The 22,966-nt window shown below is 41.6% G+C and overlaps 1 protein-coding gene and 1 long non-coding RNA gene across 6 annotated transcripts in view; one reads left to right on the top strand and one right to left on the bottom strand.

Annotated features, from left to right (window-relative positions):
• UBE2E3 (ubiquitin conjugating enzyme E2 E3) overlaps positions 1 to 7,440 on the top strand; it is an 85,870-nt gene extending 78,430 nt beyond the window's left edge. For all 5 annotated transcript variants that reach the window (XM_039495189.1, XM_039495191.1, XM_039495187.1 and 2 more), the window contains exons 4-6: positions 3,187 to 3,319; positions 4,921 to 5,068; positions 6,800 to 7,440. In XM_039495189.1, coding sequence (XP_039351123.1) covers positions 3,187 to 3,319; positions 4,921 to 5,068; positions 6,800 to 6,897 — 379 coding nt within the window. In that variant the 3' untranslated portion in view covers positions 6,898 to 7,440. The remainder of the gene's footprint in view (positions 1 to 3,186; positions 3,320 to 4,920; positions 5,069 to 6,799) is intronic.
• On the bottom strand, positions 338 to 17,540 carry LOC120374846. Its single transcript, XR_005586284.1, has 3 exons — positions 16,940 to 17,540; positions 13,618 to 13,734; positions 338 to 2,014 (listed from the first exon to the last, which is right to left on the bottom strand). It is a non-coding gene; the product is annotated as an uncharacterized LOC120374846 (long non-coding RNA).
• Between the last annotated feature and the right edge of the window lie 5,426 nt (positions 17,541 to 22,966).

Genomic DNA, 22,966 nt, shown 5'->3' with positions numbered 1-22,966 from the left:
TAGGTGAGGGCTGCCCCTTAGCTTTTGCCAGGGCTGAGTAGGCCTGAGTCAGCGAGGTGCATCTGGCTCCCTGCAGCCACCCTGCTCCGCTATCTCTAAGCTGCATATTGACCTAGTGGAGAATCAGGGCCATGGGGCTACTTGCATTTTTACATGAAGACACAGGATTAAACACTTTGCTGAATTAGGCCTTTGGGTTCCAGTGCTCTCCACAACCTCTCTAATCACTGGATCCTTGGTGCCCTGATCCTATTGTGAGTGGTTAGTCTCTGGTTTGCTGATCCTTGTGTCAGTCATACTCCATCAGCACTGTGAGGGGGGGGGGGGGGGAGTGTTGCTTTTTTCGACAGGTAGAGAAAAGAATAAAATGTAGCTTGGTAAATTTAGCCAGCAGCTGTTCAGTATTTAGTGCTTGAATGTGTTGTAGAAAAAAAACTGATTGGAAATAGCCTGTTGTGTTGTCTTAGCTGTGTATTACACTCTTTAGTATGGTTTCCACATATCAATAATGTCACAATTGCTGGAGTTTTCAGTCACTAGTGAAGCTAAAGTATCTCTCACCCCATTGGAGCATGCAGCACTGTTCCAACTGTTGTAACAAATTTCCCAAACCTCAGTTAAAAGTAATGCAATGACCAGCCTTTTGATTTAACAATTTTCTCCTTTGAGTGTATTTACTGTTACAGTGTTATCTTATTTCTGAAGTTGTAGCAGTGTTTTCTCAGCTGTGAGAGGAATGTTGAATACTGTACCAATAGGGCACTTTCTTCCCCTCTTATAAAGGGGAGAATATTCTAACCTTCAAAATAGCATTCTCCTCCCCACATGTAACCTTATCCTTTTACATAGGACTAATAGTAGCATAGAAGATAACACTAAATAATAAATGGAGAGTTATTGCACTTAGATGCTGGGCTATTAACTGATAGGTGCCTTGTTCCGAGATGGTGAGTGAATACCAGATTGGCTCAAAGCTAGATGCCATAGCAGTACTTAATTGCAACTGATTCATTTGGCTGAAATATGTCGCTCTTGTAATTCAGCAATTTCATTAATCTGATTGAATGCCATCCAGCCAGTTGTGTGAGAGAAAGGTAGCTAACACATGAAGCAAGAACACTAGCCTCTGCATTAGACTATAAAATAACCATTTGTCAACTGATGCTGAAATTGAATCGCTTCATAGAAATTTAGTTTCCAAGCATAATATTAATTAGCGATAAGCCTGATGAATATCAAGAATTAATTAAAACTTTTCAGTGGCCTGGGTGGGTTTTAAATATTATCATTATTGCTCCAGTATTTTTAGTTCTTATGCTAATTGCTTTTTAGAAAGCATGAATGGAATAATCTACAGTAGCAATGTGAGGTACAATTTACTGCAACATTAAGAACTATGGCTTAGCAGCCTCCTCCACAGTTTTCACTTTTTCTTCTAAAATTTATCTGCAGTTTTTGTTAACTCCTTTGTACGTGCAATACAAATCAAAAGGACATGGGTCACGGTTTACAAGCCCCAATTTTATCCGTAGTATTTCTTTTCAACAAAGAAAAGAATTATAACCTGGAAGTTCTCTACTTTTATTTTTGGTAAAGGGACAATAGCTACAATACCACCGGAGATTATTTTTAAAATATATTTAAAAATGCTAGCTAGAATTCCTGATTATTTTTGCAATATAAAGAAAAGGCCTCAAACAGACTAATTATTTAATACATAAAACAGTCACTGATTAACAAAAAGGAAGAAGCTATGAATTATAACTGGAAGAGAATTCATAGTTAAAATCAGCATTTGGCTCTCTCTTGAATGTCATCTTAAGGCTAAAAATGCTTCCATGTTTATGACATAGGATGTGTGGATGCATGATGGTGATGATGAAAAAGTTCCTCTTCCGCGTATTAAAGCAGGCAAGAAACTGCTTTATAGTAAGACTTGAGAGCTCGTATTGCCACTTTCTCAAGCTATGTTACTCTGCACAGCCATCAGCGTGGATCTCATCAAGAGAGGAATCTGCAAATGTAAAATCAAAACATTACCTTAAATTATGGTTTTGTAGAGGCTTACTTATATTTTTGAAATCAATGCCTGCTTTATGGAGAAAGGGTTTTGTTTTGGATATTTGTGAAGGGATGTAGACGGACTCTCACATTTTTATAGCATTAATTCTAACATCCCAGCAGTTGGGAAAGTGCTAGCTCATTATTTCATAAACAGTTTTGTAATATTGACATCAATTCAGTTGCTAGAAAATTTGTATAACATGCTCTTTCCTTCCTGAGGAAAACGTCTGTAATATAACCATTTTTAAAATATACAGCATGTAGTAACACAAATATATAAATATGGGGGTTCCTATTAATTTGGGGGTGCTGTGTTACAATAGATTAAATTCCTTATCACCCTCCCCCACAAGAGAACCTTAAACTTTCCAGTGTAGGGAGTACAAAATTTTACTCTATATTATCCTAAACAAGTGACAGTAAACATGTAACAGCTCAACACTACTACACTCGTTAATCACACTTTAAGGTACTTTTATAAATAATTTTATAAATGGTTAATAGATATTACAGACTAGAGTAGTATATTTTACAGTTGGGTATAAGCACATCCATAGATGGTGTTTATAGATGGCTATAAGCCATGGTTACAAACAATCTGTTCAGCTGTTGGAGCCTAACAATCGCTAAATCAATTAACCACTTATCAAAACATCTATTAATTGTTTATTATATTAACCCTTTATAAATTATTCATAAATGTGCCCTTAATATAAATTGTGACAATTTTTTTCTAATGCCCCAAAGCCAGTGAGTGGGTGTGAGGTATAATTTCTTTTTTATATTTATGTTCCATGTAACTGGAAGGACAGAACACAGAAGCTTACTGCAGCTAAATACTCCAAAACACAAAGATGGGAATTGTGTTTAATGCAGTGATAGTCCAATGAATCCACCACATTGCCAGAACATTCAAAAGGAGTAAGGTCCTGATTCAGCTAGGTACCTATGTACAATGCCTAGTTTTAAGCAATAATCCCCCACTGAAGTCAATGAGAAGCTTGGCACCTGCTAAAGTCATGTAAATGATTGATATTAAACATAACTGGTAAAAAGTTAATCACTGCAGATGTTATTCACAAAGGTACAATTGAGTGTCTCTCTCTCTCTCTCTCTCAATAGTGCTGGCCCTAAAGGAGATAACATTTATGAATGGAGATCCACTATACTTGGACCTCCAGGTTCTGTATATGAAGGCGGTGTTTTTTTCCTGGATATCACATTTTCATCTGATTATCCATTCAAGCCACCAAAGGTAAGGGTAAGGTTTTTATTTATAGTAACCAAGATTTTTTAAAATGACTAGTGATTTTTGGAGAAAGGCCTCGATTTTCAGATGAGTGCTCAGCACATTCTGAAAATCAGGCCCCTTTAAGATGTCCTAAAAGATGCCCTAAAACCACCTTTGAAAATATTGGCAAACAATTTCAAGAAATATGTCTGCTTCACAATTCATACTGGTTTTTTTCCCAACTTTCCTAGTGGTCAATTGAGTGATAATTCTAAAGTAATTGGTCAGGAGTAATAGGTAGGGTGACCAGATGTCCCGTTTTTAAAGGTATGGTCCTGTTTTGGGGAACTTTTTCTTATATAGGCACCTATTACTCCCCACCTCTGTCCCCTTTTTTCACAGTTGCTATCTGGTAGCCCTAGTAATAGGTGAAAAACTAATTCCAATAAAAGATATCTTCTCTTTACACATAAATTTCATAGCAATCAGTAACAAAAAGTAAGGATATTAGAACTGAATAAATTCAACTAAAAAAATGTTATTGTACCTTCCAGTTGGCTAAGAATCCTATGATAGTATCCATTATTAAAAAATGTCAGTGTAACTGAAACTGATTAGATCTGCCCTTTTGACTGCCACTGCACATTGAAGTGTCTTTATTTATTTATGTATGTTGGTTCCTTGGGGCACAACATAAAGAATAATGCATTCTCAGCCTTCCCAAAAAGCACAAAACAGAAACCATAATGTTCTTTGACGTAAGTTTGTTTTCATGGAATGACGAAGAGTTTTTGCAGAATATTTCTAATTCCACATCAAGATTATACTACTATGTGAGTTGGGTGAGTCTCATGAAACATTGAGATGTCTCCCCCAAAGTACAGTAAAATGAAAATGGATGTTTTACTTATCTCTGCCATAAACTGTGCCTTCTGCAACTAATGCATTGAAATATTTCTCACTCATTTTGTTTCTGTACAGAAACCATTTTCATACTATACGAATATTAATCTGAAATCAATTAAAACAGAAGGATGATGGCACTTACTGCAGTAGAAATGTGTTATAGTAATTCCTGCCTAACAGGGATGTGATGATGATGTAGTATGCAAAATGCTTTGAAGATGACAATAGCTATACATTCCCTAAAAAGCAATATTTAAATGGATACTAAGGTTGCACGGTTAGGTACAGAAAAGTAAGGAAAAGACAAAGCTAAGATTACACATGCAAGCCATTTTTTTCATATGTATGCACTGCAATAATTGTAATATAGTCTTGCTCACGATCAAACTGTTACTCAAACACAATATAATATTTATACTGAATACACGCTGTATTTGTAGTACCATGTATGACTATGTGCATGCCAAAGAGTCTGTATAAAAGTGATTTACCTACCAGATGTGCAGTGAATGAGGCCAAGGCTCCCGCAGAGTTACAATGAATGAAGCAAAATGTGCACTTTTTTAATAAGTGCATTTTACAAAATATGCAGTGAACGAGAAAGGTCTCTGCAGAAGTTCTGCTCCATTCAGAGTGCATCCTTCAAAACTTCTGCTACCCAAAAGCTAGGGACAGGCTATTCATAGATAGCATTTAATGATTTTTGTCTGTAACTTTAGGTTACTTTCCGTACCAGAATCTACCACTGCAACATCAACAGTCAGGGAGTCATCTGTCTGGATATTCTGAAAGATAACTGGAGCCCTGCTTTGACTATTTCAAAGGTTTTGCTGTCTATTTGTTCTCTCTTGACAGACTGCAATCCTGGTAAGCAAATTCTAATGTACCAAGCATGAACTCTGGCTCATTTGCTGCAAAAAATAATTCAGTAGATGATCTCTACTGAATAATTCTGTCATTCTTAAAATAGATGTTTGAGATTAGAGATTAAAACCCCTTGTTTTATTTAAATCCATCTAAACTTGTATCATGGCAAGATTGCTCCCTGTAATAGATTTTCTAGCTTTTGCATAGGCAGTGCCAAGATCTGCACTTCAGCCCTTAGCTCTCATATGGCTCTTTTCACTGATCCGTCTTTAAGGAGGGTAAATAGCATTATCCCATTTTACAGAAGGAGGAAATGGGGTTACAGAGAGTTGACATGACTTGCCCAAGCGTACACAGCCGGTTAGTGGACAATCCAGAAACAGAACCCAGATCTCCTGACTCCCTGTCCATTGCCTTAACCACTTGACCATTATATGAAAAACAGCTTCCTGTTCAGCCTCCTTAAATATATTTTTGAGGGAGGGGAGGGGAAGAGAATAAAATGAAAATTTGTAAGAGGTGACTGTTTCAAACAACTCCAAGACCGTGAAACTGGAAGGAATACGGCCCAATACTTTTAAAATCAATGGATTTATTTTGGATTTACACTAGGTTAAATGGGAGCAGGATTTGGTCAAGGGTTTTATCATGAAAGAGCCTTGAATTCATTAATATACACAGCACTATGCATCCAGCACTTTGCATTCATAAAAAAATGCTGTAAATTAGTACATACAGTTACTCTATGAACTATCTAAGTTTTCATGTTTGTTCATTTGAAGCTACACTCTGACGTTTTCAAATAAAGGAAAGGGGAAAGCAAAGAAGGTGAAGTGTTAATGGTGTAACCTATCCCTGTAAGCAAACAACATTTCAGCACCCCTGCTTTTCCTTCTCTTTTATTTCAAGTTGGTAAAGGGGTTGAGCTGGGAGTGAGTTGACAGGGGCAGGGAGCCAGAGCTCAAATTGAATGAGACTGGGGGAGAGCTCTTTCCCTGGTGCTGCCCTGCTGGGGCCTGAATACCTGCACCTCGCTGCATGGGTCTGTTTTTTTTGCAGTGTAGACATACTCTGAGGGACCAGTGAGGAGGTTCTTTACAGAGAATGGGCTTCCAGTTGAGGCCGTAGAGTCTGGTGCGACTGTATGAAAATTTAGCTTGGAAGTAACCAACTGTTCTTTTAAGGGTGTCATGAGGAGATCTTTCAGACCATGCTTTTGTCACCTCTGACTGGTGATGTGTTAATCTTCACAGGAGCAGTTTGGCCTCCTGTGGCATGTGAAGTTTCTTTTTTTAAGTTTAACATTTTAAAAGTGTGAAATTATATATACATTGCATAATATCAAGCAGTTCAAGACACAAATGGCTCATGGATTGCTTCTAGTTCTACACAACTCCTAGCCTGTAGCTGTTGTTCAGACAGTCAGCTAAAATGAAAAGCTATAACATTTTAACACAGATGTCGGTCTGTCTTTTAAATAAACTAAATGTTGGCGCTTGCAGATAATCAAAACAGATTAAAATCCTTCCTATTCATTCTGCTTTAGGTGTTTGTTCTTGAAAATGGCTTGTGTGTCAAGACCTCCGCTACAAAGCCTAGCATTTTCTGGCCTAACAAAGACAGTGTACTGGGAAGCAAGTAATTTTTGAAGTGTTTCCTTTTTTAATAGAACGGTTTCTGATGTTGTTTTTCTTCCCTATCTTCCTCTCCTTTTACCCCAAACCATTACAGCTGATCCTCTGGTCGGAAGCATAGCCACTCAGTACCTGACCAACAGAGCAGAACATGACAGGATAGCCAGACAGTGGACCAAGAGATATGCAACATAAATGACAAACTACTTGTGCTCTGTGAGGGTGCAGGAGGCAACTTTACAGTGTGCAACAAATCTTTATAGCCTTTACAATACGGACTTCTGTGTATATGTTATACTGATTCTACTCTCTGCTTTTATCCTTTTGAAGACTGGGATTCTGCCCCCTAAAAAAGGTAAATGCTATCAGGAGTAGAACTTTGTAGCTGTAGATTAGTTATGTTTAAAAAGCCTACTTGCAAGTCTTGCTTCTTTGGGATATCAAAATGTATTTTGTGATGTACTAAGGATACTGTTCCTGAAGTCAACCAAATATTATAGTGCATTTTAGCCTAATTCATTATCTGTATGAAGTTATTAAAGGTAGCTGTAGATTACTAGGAATTATGTCATTTGTATTAAACCCAGATCTATTTCCAATATGTGGTACATGCTGTTGTGAAAACTGTTTTAACTTTTACCTTTGTCAGTTTGTAATGAAAGGATTTCCTTTTCCCCTTTGTAGCTCAGAGAGCACCCAGTGTATCATCTCAAACACAATAAACATGTTCCCCAAGGAGCAGTTTCTTTGTTTTCCTAATTTAAATTAGAATGGGAGTGAATTTAAATATAACAGTGATGCAAAGCTATTGTATCACAGGTCCCGATGGATCATCTGGTAAATTAATATACACAAGCAAAGGTTTGCTATTAAATGTATACCTATGGATTGTTTAAAAGTAAACATTTTCCAGTGGATTTTTTTTAAACAGAAAATATTTTCCTGTTTTTTTGGTTGTTTGTTTTAAACTAACAAGGTTATTTAAGTTAAAATGAGAGCAGTTAGTGAGAGGTTGCTATGGCAGTTACTGTGGATACATTATATGGGCCCAATCGTGCTCTCATAATAGTCAATCTGAGCTTTCCATTAATTTGTTCAACTGGAGCAGGGCCAGGCTCTTGATAGCTTGAAGCTTCATTTCTTAATTTTAATGGCAAAAATGTGGCTCGCCCAGCCAGAGAACTGCTATTGTCCATTGAAAAGAGTCTTCCAAAGCCCACTTGGATGCTTTGTCAGCTCTCTGGGAAAAAAAGGAATAGAGGAGATTTAGGCAGGGATTATATGATATGATAAGAGATTGGAAACACTTGTGGGGAAGTGCATTACTGCAAGTGAAACTGAAAGTTAGAAGAGACTTAGACTTCTCACCAGGAAATCTTGTGTGCAACAAAAATGCAAGTGTATGTTCTATACAGTTTGAAAAGTACAGTCACTAATTTTCTCTTTAGGGTGTTGATCACTGTAGTGATGACCCTTGAGTAATAGAGTACAGCTAAAGTGTTCATTGATCCCTTTAAAACTAACTGACGAATTGGCTCCTGTTTTAAAAGTAATTCTCTCCTATGTGACCTTGTGTTTTTGGAGACGTAGCTCTTCCATGACTAAGATGTTCTGTACATTAAATGTATAGAAAGCAGAATTTCAAGGTTTTAGTATCAAAGCAGTGGAATAATTTAAAGATTATCTAAAGTTAATTATCACTGTTAAATCCCTGTTCTTGGGTCAGGTGGCCTTTAGCATGTGTCATTTGCTCTGCTCTAAATATTTGTACAGTTTCCTCAAGGTGGCTCAAAGGACTATATATCCCATATATCTCTAACTAGATATATTTAGAAGCTGTGAGGTGGATTTGGAGCTTGAGCTGTGAAAGGCAACATGGAATAAGAGTTAGGGAACTGGCCAATACAGTGGAGATCTTAGTGTGGTAATAAACTAGTGCAAGTGAACAAAGTACTGGGAATCACTGCTGAACGCAACCTCAATTTCTCACTACAGCATTGTACGTAGTGAGAAATAATACATATTGGCAAAGAAACATGCTTCTAAGAACCAAGGAATGATGCTACATACAAAAGATAACTAAATTCTGGAGAGAGACTTCAAAGACCTTGATGATCACTGTACGTAGAAGAATGCATGCACAACACTCCACTGAATTTCCAATAAGGGGCAAAATATATATTTCACATGTTAAATATGTGACCTACAGAATTCAGATATTTATAATCACAAAAGATATGCTATAAAAGAGATGTAATTCTTATTTTAATGTACTTGGTTTCATATCACACATCAGACTTCAAATACCTAGGTGTACAGGTGGGATGCCTTCTTAACATTGCCCCATTCTATCCTTCCTAGACATTTGGTCCTTTTCTCTGAATTCCCATCCTTTTGTTGGTTTGTCATGATTCTGTTCTTTTTAATGTAGTTTGTGTGTGTAAATTTTATATTTACTGAAGTAAAGGTTGGTTTTGTGTAAACATTTAAACTTTAAAAATAAGCTAATTTTGTTTCTCAACTTCTCTCTGCTAAACCAAGCAGTAGAAAGAAAATTTGTATTGTTAAATAAATCAATTAGTTGTTAAATGAGCACGTGTGTCTGTTTCCCTGGGGTTGGGGAGAAATCTCCTCCAGTCCTGACGGTATCCAAGAACTGCTACAGCCAATTTGAAATGCTAAATCAAATGAGAAGTTGAAGTGTATAACAATCCATTTTCTTAGCTCTCCTAGTGCTAATAATCTCTCCTGGCAAATCACTGTAGCTATGCATGCTTTTATTATTAAAAATCCAGTTCTCTGATTTCCTATCCCCAACTATGAGTGCTGGCTGGAAAATGTCAACACAAATGACATTTTGGCAAAAAACATATTTAACATTTCAAAATTCCCCCTCCTCCTTTTCTGGACCTTCTGTGTCCTCTCCAGAATCTACATGATTTGCAAGTAAAACACAATGAGCTCAACGAGCGCTCTGGTTCCAGCTCTTTTGCACCATTTGGAAAGCTACCCTAACGGGGCAGTCAGGGATTCCCCATCACAGGAAATCCTCACACAGGGAACTAGTAGAGGCAGTTTTGTGCCACCCCTTTCAGCATGAGCTTGTTGGAGGGCAGGGAGGGAAAGAAAGGTGCATGCCAGGGCAAATGGAGATTTGCACTCTGCTAGCTTCTTGTCCACTACAGCCACCAGCTCTGCCTGCAGGCAACGTAACTTAGAGCAGCTTTGGAGCTGCTCTAAATTATGCCCAGGGCATTTTCAGAAATACTGTAGTATTCAGTTTCCCATGGAAAATGATAGATTTAAAGGAACAGAAAGCTGTTGATATACTAAAATATCCTTATTTGTATATTTACAGAAGCTCCTGAATTATTCATAAGACAGCAGTTTCCTGGTCTATGATATCTATCCTTGTAAAACATCAGCTAGCTAAAAGGAATGTGCTCAAATACAGTGTAGGCCATAATGCTCTGTGATGATCAGAAATACATCACTGGAAGAGGAGGGTATCACTTGAGGCTAGATTGTGAGAATGTAATCGGCCCGGAGCTGCACTGCCCCACAAGCAGGCCTGAGACTGAATTAGCTCAGAGCCACAATCTGCTCCCTTCCTTCCTCCCTCTAGGAAGAGGCCTGTGCTAGCCTGTTAGCAGGTGCAGATTTGTTCTCACTCTGCACTGGCTCAGCTGTGTTGGGAGAGCATCATGCAGGGTAGAGTCAAGGCTCTGCCCGTTGCCAGCCTACCTGGGGGAGCGGGGGAGAAGAGAACAGCTGCAGCCCGAGGAGGTTCTCCCCCCTTCCCCCATGTTGTGACTTGTGAGGTGGGTACAGAACAAGTCACAATCCTGCCCTTCACAGTCATCTTATAATGGTGCATTGACCTACTTGTTCAAGGGATTTATGATTTAGCTAAACATTTACCTGCATATCTCTGCAGCTCCAAAGGGCTTCCTGCTGATCCTGCATAGGCCACCACAGAGCTGCAAGGGAGAGGGCCAAGGAGCTGGCAACTGAAGTTACACTTCACATTAATCCTGTGGCCCCAAAGTCCCTTGGGCTCAACTTGTGTGGGGAAGCAGCAGCTACTTCTGCCTCTCTCTAAGAGCATTGTCTCCCATCCCCACACCTTGGCTGTGGGTTGGAGGATGGATTTCACATCTCCAACCCACCTGCTTGTCCTCAATACAGCCTGACTACTGGAGATGAATATGGGAGAAGTGGATTCCATGCATACAGAATACAACAGCTTTGAAAGCAGTAATTGTAGTAGGAGAAAGATGGGATTCTAATGATCTATAAAAATACTACAGTACTTATGTAACCTTTGTCATAGATAGGAAATCAGATATTATAAAATGTTGCATCTCTGGAGTTGCTTTTGGAGTTGTCTGTTGCAGATATAAAATGCCATTATCAACCTTTGCTGGAGGTCTCAGAATACCCTGACCAGCTGGGGAGGTGAGTGATAATTGCTAGAATGTTTGTAGTACTGCCCTTTTGTGCTTGAGGTGCAGCAATTTCAGTAAACAAGGAGCTGGACCATTGTTGGCCCTAACACATCCTGCAACTGTGCCTGTTGTCATTATCCCTAACTCCAGATACAAAATTGAGTGGCAGCAGAGATGGATTACAGTTTTGTGGGGCCCTGGGCCAGAGCAAGTGGGGGCTCCTCTCTACCCCTTCTGCCTGCAGCCCCCCCAGCACTCCTGCCAGGAAGCGGGTGCAGGAGCGCTGGGCGGGTGGGCAGATGGACCAGGTCAGGGCACCAAGCCTTTCCAATTGGGGCCTGGGCCCCGTTGCCCCAGTGGCTAATCCACCACTCCACTGAGTGGCAGTTGTCTGTCAAATGGGCATTAGCTCTCCAAGGAATGCCAGGAAATCCAGAAGGGAGATTTTGTATTTTTCTGGTACTGGCTGTTTGTAGGGGTAATATGTTCTTTACAAAGTAATAACAACATACGCTGGGAAGGTTGCATTGCACAGAAAGGGTCCCTGATGGCAAGTTATCAACCTGCTTCTGCATGGCCCAGGTGAAAACAGCAGCCAGCTCATGTCATCAATCTGGGCTTTGTCTCTCTCTACAGAATAAACGGCAGGTCATCATTTCAAGAGGAGCTCCAGATGGCAAAAATTCCAGGCTCTACTGAATGAGCTGTCATAGATGAGATTTTTGGGATCTGATATAGGTAGCTAACAAGGGTGAGCCTCAGTCCTGTGGGAGACCATTTTCCGGTATGCACCAACTGGACATATCCCCAAAGCAAACCGTTGAGTTAGACATCAGCGATCTAAGATTTATCTGAGGAACCACTCAGCAGCAGTAGGAAAGGATATATAGGGACAATAAATAGAAGCTAAATGAAACTGCTGAAGTACAATTGTGCGTGGTGGGATTACTTTCAGCCAGTGATTGCAGCAGCCTGTCTTTGTGCTTGTATATTCCAGTACTTTAGATGTCCTTTATATTTATGAAAATTTGGATCAGACTGCAACTTGCTATTTTATGTTTCTTTTTTCAGTTTTTTGCTGGAGCTAAATATGCTAACTGTTCATTATCAGAATTATTTGTTACAAATATGCAACAACATTGTTATTCTAATTCAGTAGTACCATTGTTGATTTCCAGTTAAACTGTTTTATAACTATGGATTTAATGGCACTAAGAAACACATTCATATAATCTACCTTTTAAATTGCACAAATAGTTTTAGTAGATATTTTAATGGAATATGACTTGAATTATTTCCCTTATGTTAGAGCACAAATCAAAATTACATAGCGGTTTTCCTTGATGATTATGCTATGAGTTACCTTTTGCAAAGATGTTTATCTAGTTTGGTCTATAACATAAGCAACTAATTTACCTTCACTGAACATACCACAATTTTGTATTGCCTGCAGTATAATATTTGATCCAAGCATTTCTAAAATAGCTCAGGAAAATTAAACCAGAAAATGGATTGTTGTTTTAAGGGAAGTAGTATTAAGTGAGGGATCAAAACTAGGCAGATTTCTATATTTCTTGAGATATATTTTTTACTTAGATATGGAGACTACTTGCTTTGCAGTCCTGAACATGAAAGGTGTCAGAGGCAGTCAAATACACTGACTAGATAGCTAGCAAAATCCAAAGGTTGTTAGCTTTGCTATGGATTTTCACTGACATGAGTCCAAAAATAATAATATGAAGCTGGCCATTATGTGAAAAAAAGTGATGATTAAAAAAAATACACTGAACTTTGCATTAAAAAGTAAAGCTAGGACAAATCAAACATTGGTCTTCATAGTCCTGTCGATCCCCTGAACTTTCATGGAAGTTGCACAACTAAATGAAATATTTTGTAAATTTCTCATTAATGAGTTTTATATCAAAGTTTCAAACCTAACTTCATTGGGAGATGTGCGTAAATAAGGCCATGCATTCAGAATTTTACACAGCCCAATTTGAACATTTTGACCTTGAAGCTGGATTTTCTGAATGGCACTAGGCTTAGTTCATTTTCTGACAGGGACCCTCTACAGTCCTGAGAAGCCCTCTCTTTTAACCCAACGTAGTTCAATTTCATTGCTTCAGCCTAGGTGATGAGGACTGAAAGAGACTTCTCATCAGAGCCCCTCAACAACAGTTGTTTAATCAGCTGAAAGGGTGATTTCTAACTGACTTAGGACACTCCTGTAGCAATTGCAGACTGGCCTGTTTCCTCGGTGCTGTGATGGGAGTATCCTAAACACCTTTGGAGGGTCTGGCTTCTTGTTACTGGCTGGGAAAGAACCTTGTTCCTGGCACATTTAGGAGAAGGCTCTTCCCTTGTCACTTTTAGTGAAGTGCTTTAGAAATGGCCACCTGCCCCTGCCAACACCTCTCATTTCCACGTGGTTGTGAAAGGGAAAGAAGTTCTGTTACCTCCACCTCACCTGGTTCCTTGAGGAATTGTGAGGAACTCTGGCAATGTCGCATCAGCTCTTTGTCCACTGCTTTACCAGGTAGATATCAGCTTTCAAAGCATCTCCTGGCTTCCACCAGGAAGTGATCTGGGGATTGTAAAAAATAAGTTACCATCTAAAAACAAAACAGCATTTTGTTTTAAGAGACCAGGTTGGAGGTTTTTGAGCAAGTGGGTGGGGGTTACAATAACATTACATGCTGGGGCATGTCAGGTACATCCTGATCAGTGAGCGGGCTGGGGAGGGGTGGGGTTAGTTAATAAGGGCACTGAGAGGTTCACATACTGGCATCATAGACGGTGGTGTTTCAGTCATAGGTAGAGTACCTGTCTGTACAGTCCCAGTTTGAGGGAGTATTTGAATGGCCAAGTCCACTTCTCCACACACCCCCCTCCCAAATATGCTAGGGATGCAGGGCTGAGAAGGAAGGCCTTGTGGCCCCAGTGCACATGAAGGGAGAAAGGGAAAAGCCAGAAACTCCCCATACAATATGGGGGAGAGGAGGGAGAGAGGGATAATCCTACTATTTGCTCTTGGTTTCTGTGAGTCAGGAAGAAAGAGAGATCTCTGGCTACTTAGTTATTTATCAGAGGTGGGGAAAGGGTTAGAAGGTTTTGCCTTTGCTCAGAACAGGCTTTCCCTGGAGATTCCCCATTGTTGGGATTAATCAAGTTGTAAGAGCTTTTCTTTTAGAATAATTGGCAGTTTTATCATGTTAGATGAAATAAATCTCCACTAGATGTCAGCGTAACACAGTTTAGAGCCATATACTTGACAGCACCTGAAGTTATGTAACACACTGACTCTCCTGGAAATGAGCTTTATAGAAGCCAAGGTACTTGAGCTTACATGCCTTTCCTTCCAAATGCTTTTTTGTAAATAGGATATAAAATATAACTTTGAAAGGAAAAGCTGCCTGTAGAAGGCTGGGGATTCAGGTAATTTGTAATGGGATAGTGCAAGGTCCAGGTCACCAGTTCAATGATACCTAGTAAGCACTGCCTGGAAATTGTTTCCGTATGTTGGCTGTGAGATAGCCAAGCTTCGTGGGGTTCCTAGTGGGCATGGATAAGAGCACAATTGCTGTCAGGGCCAGCAGACAGGCCCAATTTGCCATGGGCATAGGGTGACCAGATGTCCTGTTTTTAAAGGGACCTTTTTCTTACATAGGCACCTATAACCCCTCCCCCATCCTGTTTTTTCACAGTTGCTATCTGGTAACCCTACATGGGCGTGGCAACTGAATGGCTCCTGAGGGACTCTCTCCAAAGCAAGGTTGAGGCCTATTGCTGGGATGGTGTGATGAAGCTTGCACTCCTGTTGCCTTTGCATTACCTGGCCTCCTAGTAAGCAGAAAGCTTTATTCTTCACAGCTGTCAATCTGTCATCCTCCATAAGCACTAAATTCAGTTAAAAAGTATTTTTTAATTTGTTCAGAATGGGAAGACCCTGCTACAGCCTTATTAAATAGAGGTCTTCAGCACAATACTCATCTCACCCATTCTCATAAAACAGGTTTGAAACCTACACTAGTAAAAATATTCTTATAAATACAAGAGGATGGGAAAAACAAAACATTTTGGGTACTGGTCTGACCATCCCACCTAACACTGTACACCCATCTGCTTTGGGTATATCTTTATCCCAGAAAAGAGAGAAGATATTTGGAATTGTAACGGGGTGCACACACCTGTCACATGCACCCCCTTGGCCAAATGCATATGCCTGCCCTCTCTCTGTTTTCCCCTGCTCCAGGATAGAGTAGTGCCCAAGGGCTCCCTCCTTGGAGACAAAGTCTTCAGCCTGTTGTGGCCTTTCTGGTCACAGCTCTCCAGATGGGCCACTACAGTTCAGTTCCCCCTCTGGGGTACCTCAATGTCCAGATCACTTCCCCCAGTGGCTAATGGGTGGGGTGAGGAGGGACACAGGCCTACCCACTACTCCGGGTCCCAGCCCAGGGAACCTGTAGGTAGCAGCCATCTACTGTGTCATACCAGTGCTCTAATTTGCTGGGCCACTTCCATGCACCATCTTCACCCTTACTTCAGGGCCTGGCCCTAATGGAGTCCCAGCAACCAGGACTCCTTCTCATGCTCCGCAGCTTCTGGCAACACTGCCTGGCTGGGGTTCTGCAGCTCCATCAGCCAGACACACCATCCATGCTCCAGCTCCAGCAGCTCTTCTTATACTAGGCTGCTGGGCCCTGATTGGCTATGTGGGACACAGCCACTCTAGGCAGTTTAGAGGACCCTCTCCCTGGCCGTTTCTGGGGAAGGTGTGGCAGGGCCAGGAGGCCTCCAGCAGGGAGCTCTGAGTGTCTGGCATACCCTATCACAGGAATATTGACAGCTGGCTACAGTACCAATAAAAATGCAATGATATCAAATAAAAATAGTCTAGTTTGAAAAACAATTGCCTTGAAACAACAGCCAAGGCAAAGCGTGGATGAGAAGGGAAACCTGGATATAGGAGAGAAGGATTTTGATCATCTTATTCAGGTCAAGGCTTTGCAGATGGATAGCGTAGGCCTGCCTTGACAGGGGAACTACAGGCCAGTCAGCCTCACCTCAGTCCCTGGAAAAATCATGATGCAGGTCCTCAAGGAATCAATTTTGAAGCACTTAGAGGAGAGGAAAGTGATCAGGAACAGTCAGCATGGATTCACCAAGGGCAAGTCATGCCTGACTAACCTAATTACCTTCTATGAGGAGATAACCGGGTCTGTGGATGAGGGGAAAGCAGCGGACGTGTTATTCCTTGACTTTAACAAAGCTTTTGATATGGTCTCCCACAGTATTCTTGCCAGCAAGTTACAGAAGTATGGGCTGGATGAATGGACTATAAGGTAGATAAAAAACTAACTAGATTATCAGGCTCAATGGGTAGTGATCAATGGCTCCATGTCTTGTTGGCAGCCAGTATCAAGTGGAGTGCCCCAAAGGTCAGTTCTGGGGCCGGTTTTGTTCAATATCTTCACCCTCAGCAAGTTTGCAGATGACACTAAACTGGGAGGAGTGGTAGATACACTGGAGGGTAGAGATAGGACACAGAGGGACCTAGACAAATTAGAGGATTGGGCCAAAAAAAAAAATCTGATGAAGTTCAGCAAGAACAAGTGCAGAGTCCTGCACTTAGGACGGAAGAATCCCATGCACCGATCCAGGCTGGGGACTGAGTGGCTGGGCAGCAGTGCTGCAGAAAAGGACCTAAGGGTTACAGCAGTGGACGAGAAGCTGGATATGAGTCAGTGGGCCCCTGTTGCCAAGAAGGCTGTGACAGGGTTGGGACTCACCACTGTGGCGCCTCCTGCTGGTTACGTCCAGGAATTAGCTCAGTCCATGGGGAGCACCCTCTGCTGGTGCTGTCCCATCCGTCATCTGTTCCTCACTGGTGTCTGGACCCGCATTGCTCCCCCCTTGGTGGCTTCCTCTTCAGGACACTGCCCTCTGGCAGTGCCCCCTAATCCTTCCTCACCCCCTTCGGGGGGGGGGGCGGCTTAGCAACAGTCCTTGCACTGGCCTCAGTGGCCAACCACAGCCTCCAAAGTCTATCCCCTTGTTTCAAGGGCCAGTTGCAGTTTATTTGGATTGTTTCAGCCACCCTACTTCATGGCCAGGTGCAGTACAAGGGGGAAGGGGGGGGGGCAGGCCCTCCCACTACTCTGGGTCCCAATCCTTTAGTGGAAGCTTCCCTGCCCTCCTTCTCTCTCTTTGTCCAGCTGTCCCTGGGCCACTTCCCCTTTGGCCCCCTTTGCACCGGCTAGGCTCTTCCCTCAGGGTCTGCAGCCTGGCAGGTAGTGGGCTGGAGTTCCCTTCTGCTCCCCGGAGCCTGCCCAGCACTGCACTGTCCCAGGTGCTAGTCTCCTGCTCTGGAGACAGACCTTCCCCAATGAACATCTGGGACAGACTGCCTCCTGCTCATCAGGCAGCCTTTATATATGGCCAAGCTGAGCCCTGATTGGCTGTCTCCAATCTCAGCCCTGATTGGCTCTCAGTAAATCTTTTCCTGATTTTTTTTACTAGATTAACTATTAAACTGCCTGGATTAAATACACATTCATGCATATCTGCCATCTGGAAATTAGCCAAGTCCTGTTAAGGTGCTTTAAATAACAATTTGTCTTTCACTGGAGTTGTTTTATGCCTTACTCTCCATGTTCCATTCCAATGCTCAAATCTTGGAAGAGTTTATTCTAATCAGCGAAAGTCATGGTGAATTATTACTGTGTAACTGAACAGGAATTTTCTTGGCACTTGATTTATATTTTGTTACTAGAAAAGTGACCTCAGCTAAACATTATAAATCAGGAAAAGCTGACATAGGTGACTTGTAGGTTTCTAAGGGGCTTTCCACTTTGATGATGTACTCCTCTACCCCGATATAACGCTGTCCTCGTGAGCCAAAAAAATCTTACCGTTATATTGAACTTGCTTTGATCCGCTGGAATGCACAGTCCCCACCCCCACCCCCACCCGGAGCGCTGTTTTACCGTGTTGTATCTGAATTCGTGTTATATCGGGGTAGAGGTGTATTTGCTTATTTAGCTATCAGGGACTAATATGGCTCTCTTTTTCTCCAGTAGCCATTCCAGAGCGTAATACATTGACTTATGATGCAAGGTTAAATATTTTAAACACACCAAATTGCTAATGATTTGCAAAGGCTTTAACTGAGTGATTAAAGCGACCATTGATTTTTCAGGCCTCAAAGTGTAAATCACACACTTTGTAAAGGAAGTCTTGCACCATCAGATTTAGACAGTCTTCAAAGTGAGGCCTGTGTAATCACCACAGCACACGTATAGGCTTTCTTTGCCCTATTCATTTACATTAGGAACCTGGAGTGAAGCTATTAAACTGTAGATGTCTTAAGGTGTTGCCTGTGGTAGGGCCTTTATTGAAGCCAATTACAGAGTCAAACTGCAAAGGGTTATACATTTATGCAAATTGCTCAAATTTACACTCGAGAGCCAACATAGTTCTACAAAAATGCTGGAATCCCTACAGAATCACTGCCAAGTCCCACAAATTGCACTGCAGGGATCCAGGACTTTCTAGCTTATGGCACATACAGTCTCCTGCTCGAGACAGAGTGTATCAAGGGATTTGTAAGAGAAATCCGGTGGGCAGTGAGCCATGTAATCTACAACTTGATCCTGGTTCCTTATTTCTGTTTGGAGATGAATTATTTTAAATCAGAGCATGCCCCAGGGCATACTAGGTCTAAATCTATCGAATGCCAGAATTCTATAGCAGGCACCTGTGGCTCAGGCTTGGTTGTGTCCTGACACTTGGTGGGAACATGCACGCCACAACTTTGGAAAAAAAAACAACACATGAGATTAAATGCAGGCTTCAAATGATCATCTCATGGCAACGCAGTTGTGCAGCTATGATTATGTTGCTAGTTTCTTTTGGCTTCAATTTTTTCCTTGATCTTAACTCCTTTTGCTGTGAATGAATTGATCCTAGTAAAGTAATACTCACCGTCAAACATTGCAGCATAATGATTAAATAGGATTATGCTTTACTGTTTTTGGCAATCCTGGAAGACCTAAAAAGGTATTCCATTGCCTTGAGCAAATGCATATCCATCCATCCTCCCTCCCCCTCTCTCCCCTTCCTCTGTGGTTGGGTTTAGAATAACAGTCTGAGAAGGCACTGTTGATACTTTTTCTTTGTCCTTCAAATGATGCACAACATGATAACAATCTTTGGGTTAAACCAAAATTGTGCAGATCAAAGTAGTTGCTCACCTTGGAAGCCGCTATGCTAGGTTTGTTTATTTGGATTTACACAACTCCATTACATTAATGGATACTCACCAACTAAATACATGCATACTCTCAGCCCTGGGAACCTTTGCCACATGATAATGCAAAGAAAAATAAACCTAGAAACTTCCTCAAAGCCAGAAAAAGAAACCAAAACCACTGCAGTCCCCAAGACCCAGTTCTTGGCACAAAAATTCCTCTTGCCCTGGGAAAGAGATTAACTTTTCAGGGTTTCACGAGGCTGGAAGTATTCTGGACCTTGAAGAGGGAATTCAGAAGTTCAGGGCCCATCATAGCAAATGCTCTATTAGCAGCTCACTTATTGTCCCTGGCACTAACTTTGGCTGTAAGGACCTTATTTGTCGCTTGGGATTTCTTCTTATTATTATTACTGGGGAGGTGGGTAGGAGTCAAATGTCACTAGACAGGTTAAGGCCTTGCCTCTCTTTTGTTTGTGTGTCTTAAATCTAGCAGAAGTTTCCATACTTCTCCAACACTATGATGATTGTGGTGAGACACAAGCTATTGGAACTGCTGTTGCTTCAAAAGTGTGCTCAAGTTACTGCTACAGCTGCCAAGCACGCTGCAAACATCAGATGAGAGTACCCTTGATACTTCATATACTGCACACTTAACTCTCTTTAGCATAAGTATTAAATGCTGGCATGGATCAGACTCAGAAGACCGCAACAACTAAAAGTTGCTCATCTTGTAGTGCCTTTGTTTTTCTACCTCTTCCTTTTTCTAAGAAATTGAAAGAGGAAGCTATTTCCCCAACTGTTTTTATGAGAAACTGACTAATGTGAAAGTTTGAGCTCGATATTCAGCTGATGTGAGCTTACTGCCAACGCTCAGGGCATTTGATGGGTGGGGGAAGCAAAGATGGCTCTAACTTATGGCCCCTAGAGTGCCATTCAAGCTGGCATAACACTGGTGAGGACCATTACGTTATAGGCGCTGACTTACTCAGATCCCAGGGGGTTCTCGACCCCCACTCTGTCCCACCCCCACTCCCACCCCTGCCCCTTCCTGCCCCTGCTCCGCCCCTTCCCCTCACCTCTTCCTGTCCCCAGCACTTCTTGCATGCCACTGAACAGCTGATCCACAGCGGGGGGGAAAGGGGGAGGAGCTGGCTGCTGGTGGGTGCTGAGCACCCACTCCAGTCCCGGAGCACTCATGGAGTCAGCACCTATGTTGGGGGCATTACACTGGCCAGCATCAGCTGGAGCCCAGTGCACTCCTGCTGGCCCCCTTCTCCTCCGTCATCCTCATGCCAGAGGCAACATGTGGGAGGGGGACATGCAGGGGTCATGGTGTCATGCCCCTGCCCCCCTGATTTGCTGCTTGGATTGTACTGAGCATGCGTACATAGACTAAGCATGCTCAGTAACACTGCTGAAGCCTGCTGCCCTCAGTCTGTCCCCTCACTATTGGCAGGCATGAGTCATCTGTGCCTCATGCTGTCAGTTTTGCCCTCACACACACACACACTACACCAGGAGTGGATGGCACTGAAACAGTTAAATCAAAGCCACTGAGGATTTCCTTCTTCCTGGGGAATCTTCTACCTGCTTGGCACTGCTCAGGGCAGGGGAATTGGGGCCAAAGGATCTGGCCCATAGTCTGAAAGATGAGTTGAATTCATGGCCCAATTCTGCTGCTTTGCTACCTGACTAATTCAGGTAGCAAATTTTACACTGATGTTAAAAAACTCTAAATGAGATCAGGATCAGGCCTTCATAATCATGCAAATATATAGCATATAAGTATTATGGGCCATTTACTGCCTTTACTCCACCCATGCTCCCACATCACATCAGTAGAAGTTGTTTATGAGCAGTGATGAGAGCATATAACCTTTAGTCTTAGCTTGCAGCCTCATGGGCAAAATTTTTCTCCTAGTTACATTGCTGTGAGGCTGAAACCAATGGAGTCACGCCTGATTTAGGACAATGTAACACTAGATTTTTTGGACCTGTGGGCCTGTTTCTCTTCTTACTTACAAAATGTTAAATCACTAGTAACCCCACTGCAATCAATGGAGTTAAATCACTGTGGGATCACAATCATGGCCTAAGTTTCATGTCATAGACTTTCTTAGACTAAATATTTGGGTTGTGGGTTCTGTTTCCTACCTGAGTTCCTACAGAAGGGAGGGCAGAGATACAAGAGGGAACAGGATTCCATTCAGTTCAGATTTACACCAATGTATCTGAGAGCAAAATGTGGCCCTTAGTCTGCAAGAGGACAGTAATGGGAGATGTGTGTGCTCAGAACCCTTAGAAAGAGAGACCACAGATTTACATGCTTAACTTTTGGCACCTAAGTCTGGAAATTTTGGCCAAAATATTTCCCTATTGATTCCATTGGGCATTTTGTATATGGATCAATGGTGTTATAAGAACCTCAGTGCATTTTTATCCAGGTGTTTATTCTCATCTTCTGCTTATAATTCAGTGTCAAAGGTTTGAGACACATCAGGCTCCATTGTCAACACAGCTCTTATGACAAGCAGCTGTATGTCTCCTGCCCTGCAGTTGTGCTCAGCAGTGTCAGAAAAATGTTACAATGCCTGAAAGATATTAACACCATGATGACTTAAGAGCTGGCGCAAAAGTGTTGCTGGTGAGAAGGCGTATAACATAAGCTAGCAAACACTGATCTTCCTCTACCTGCACTTTTAGGGCTCACTAGATTCAGAACCAAATTTTGAACAATGGAAATACCTTCTTTCACCTCCATCCTGCTAGGAACCCTACTCCTCCTTTCTCTTGTCTGAGAACCTAGCCACACCAATCCCTTCACTCATCTCCTCCAGGGTGGACTATTGTAACTCAGTGTACCTTCAGATAAAGGTGTGGGAGACAATGGAAACGGCAGCTTGTGCTGGAGTCTTAAACAGGCACAGAGTAGATCCCATTAATAAATGCACAGTGGAGATCTCCATAGCAAATCTTATTACTATAGAGGGCACTAATTGCTAATATGCTGATAGCTGCCCTGAAAATACTTAGGATGGATCAATAGCTTTTGAAAAGTGAAGACACCTGTTTTAAGGAATGGGATGACATATGGATATATTTATATTAAATAAATGGTGGTATGATGCAATGTGGTACGCTATAAAGACACCCGAGTTTTGGTGACTTTGTTCATTCCTAAATAGTGCAAATACACCCTTTACAACCACAGCATCAGGGTCTTTTTTTAAAAAAAAACCAAACTATTTTTGAAATATTATAGTGTTTAATTTGTCACTTTCATACTCTTTAGAGCCAGGCAGCCTCAGTACTATGGATCTAATTGTACAAGACTTAGACAGAAAAATAGTACAGTTTAGAACATTAAAAAATTAGCAAAGGTAGCTGTTCTGTTCATAATGTCATGATTTGGTTAGCTTGTAAAATTCCCCAGCCTTTACTTAAGCAAAAGTTCCATCAGCTTCAGTGGGAGTTCTGATTAAGTCATTACCACCACAGAATTTGGCCCTTTAACTTTCAGGGATCAGGGCAGAGATCTGCTATTGATAAATAGGTAATTGCTTTG

This window comes from Mauremys reevesii, linkage group 11, assembly GCF_016161935.1.
Source record: "Mauremys reevesii isolate NIE-2019 linkage group 11, ASM1616193v1, whole genome shotgun sequence".
Taxonomy (NCBI): domain Eukaryota; kingdom Metazoa; phylum Chordata; order Testudines; family Geoemydidae; genus Mauremys; species Mauremys reevesii.
The sequence above is the reverse complement of the archived record's forward strand: the minus strand, read 5'-3'. Positions and strand labels throughout refer to the sequence as shown.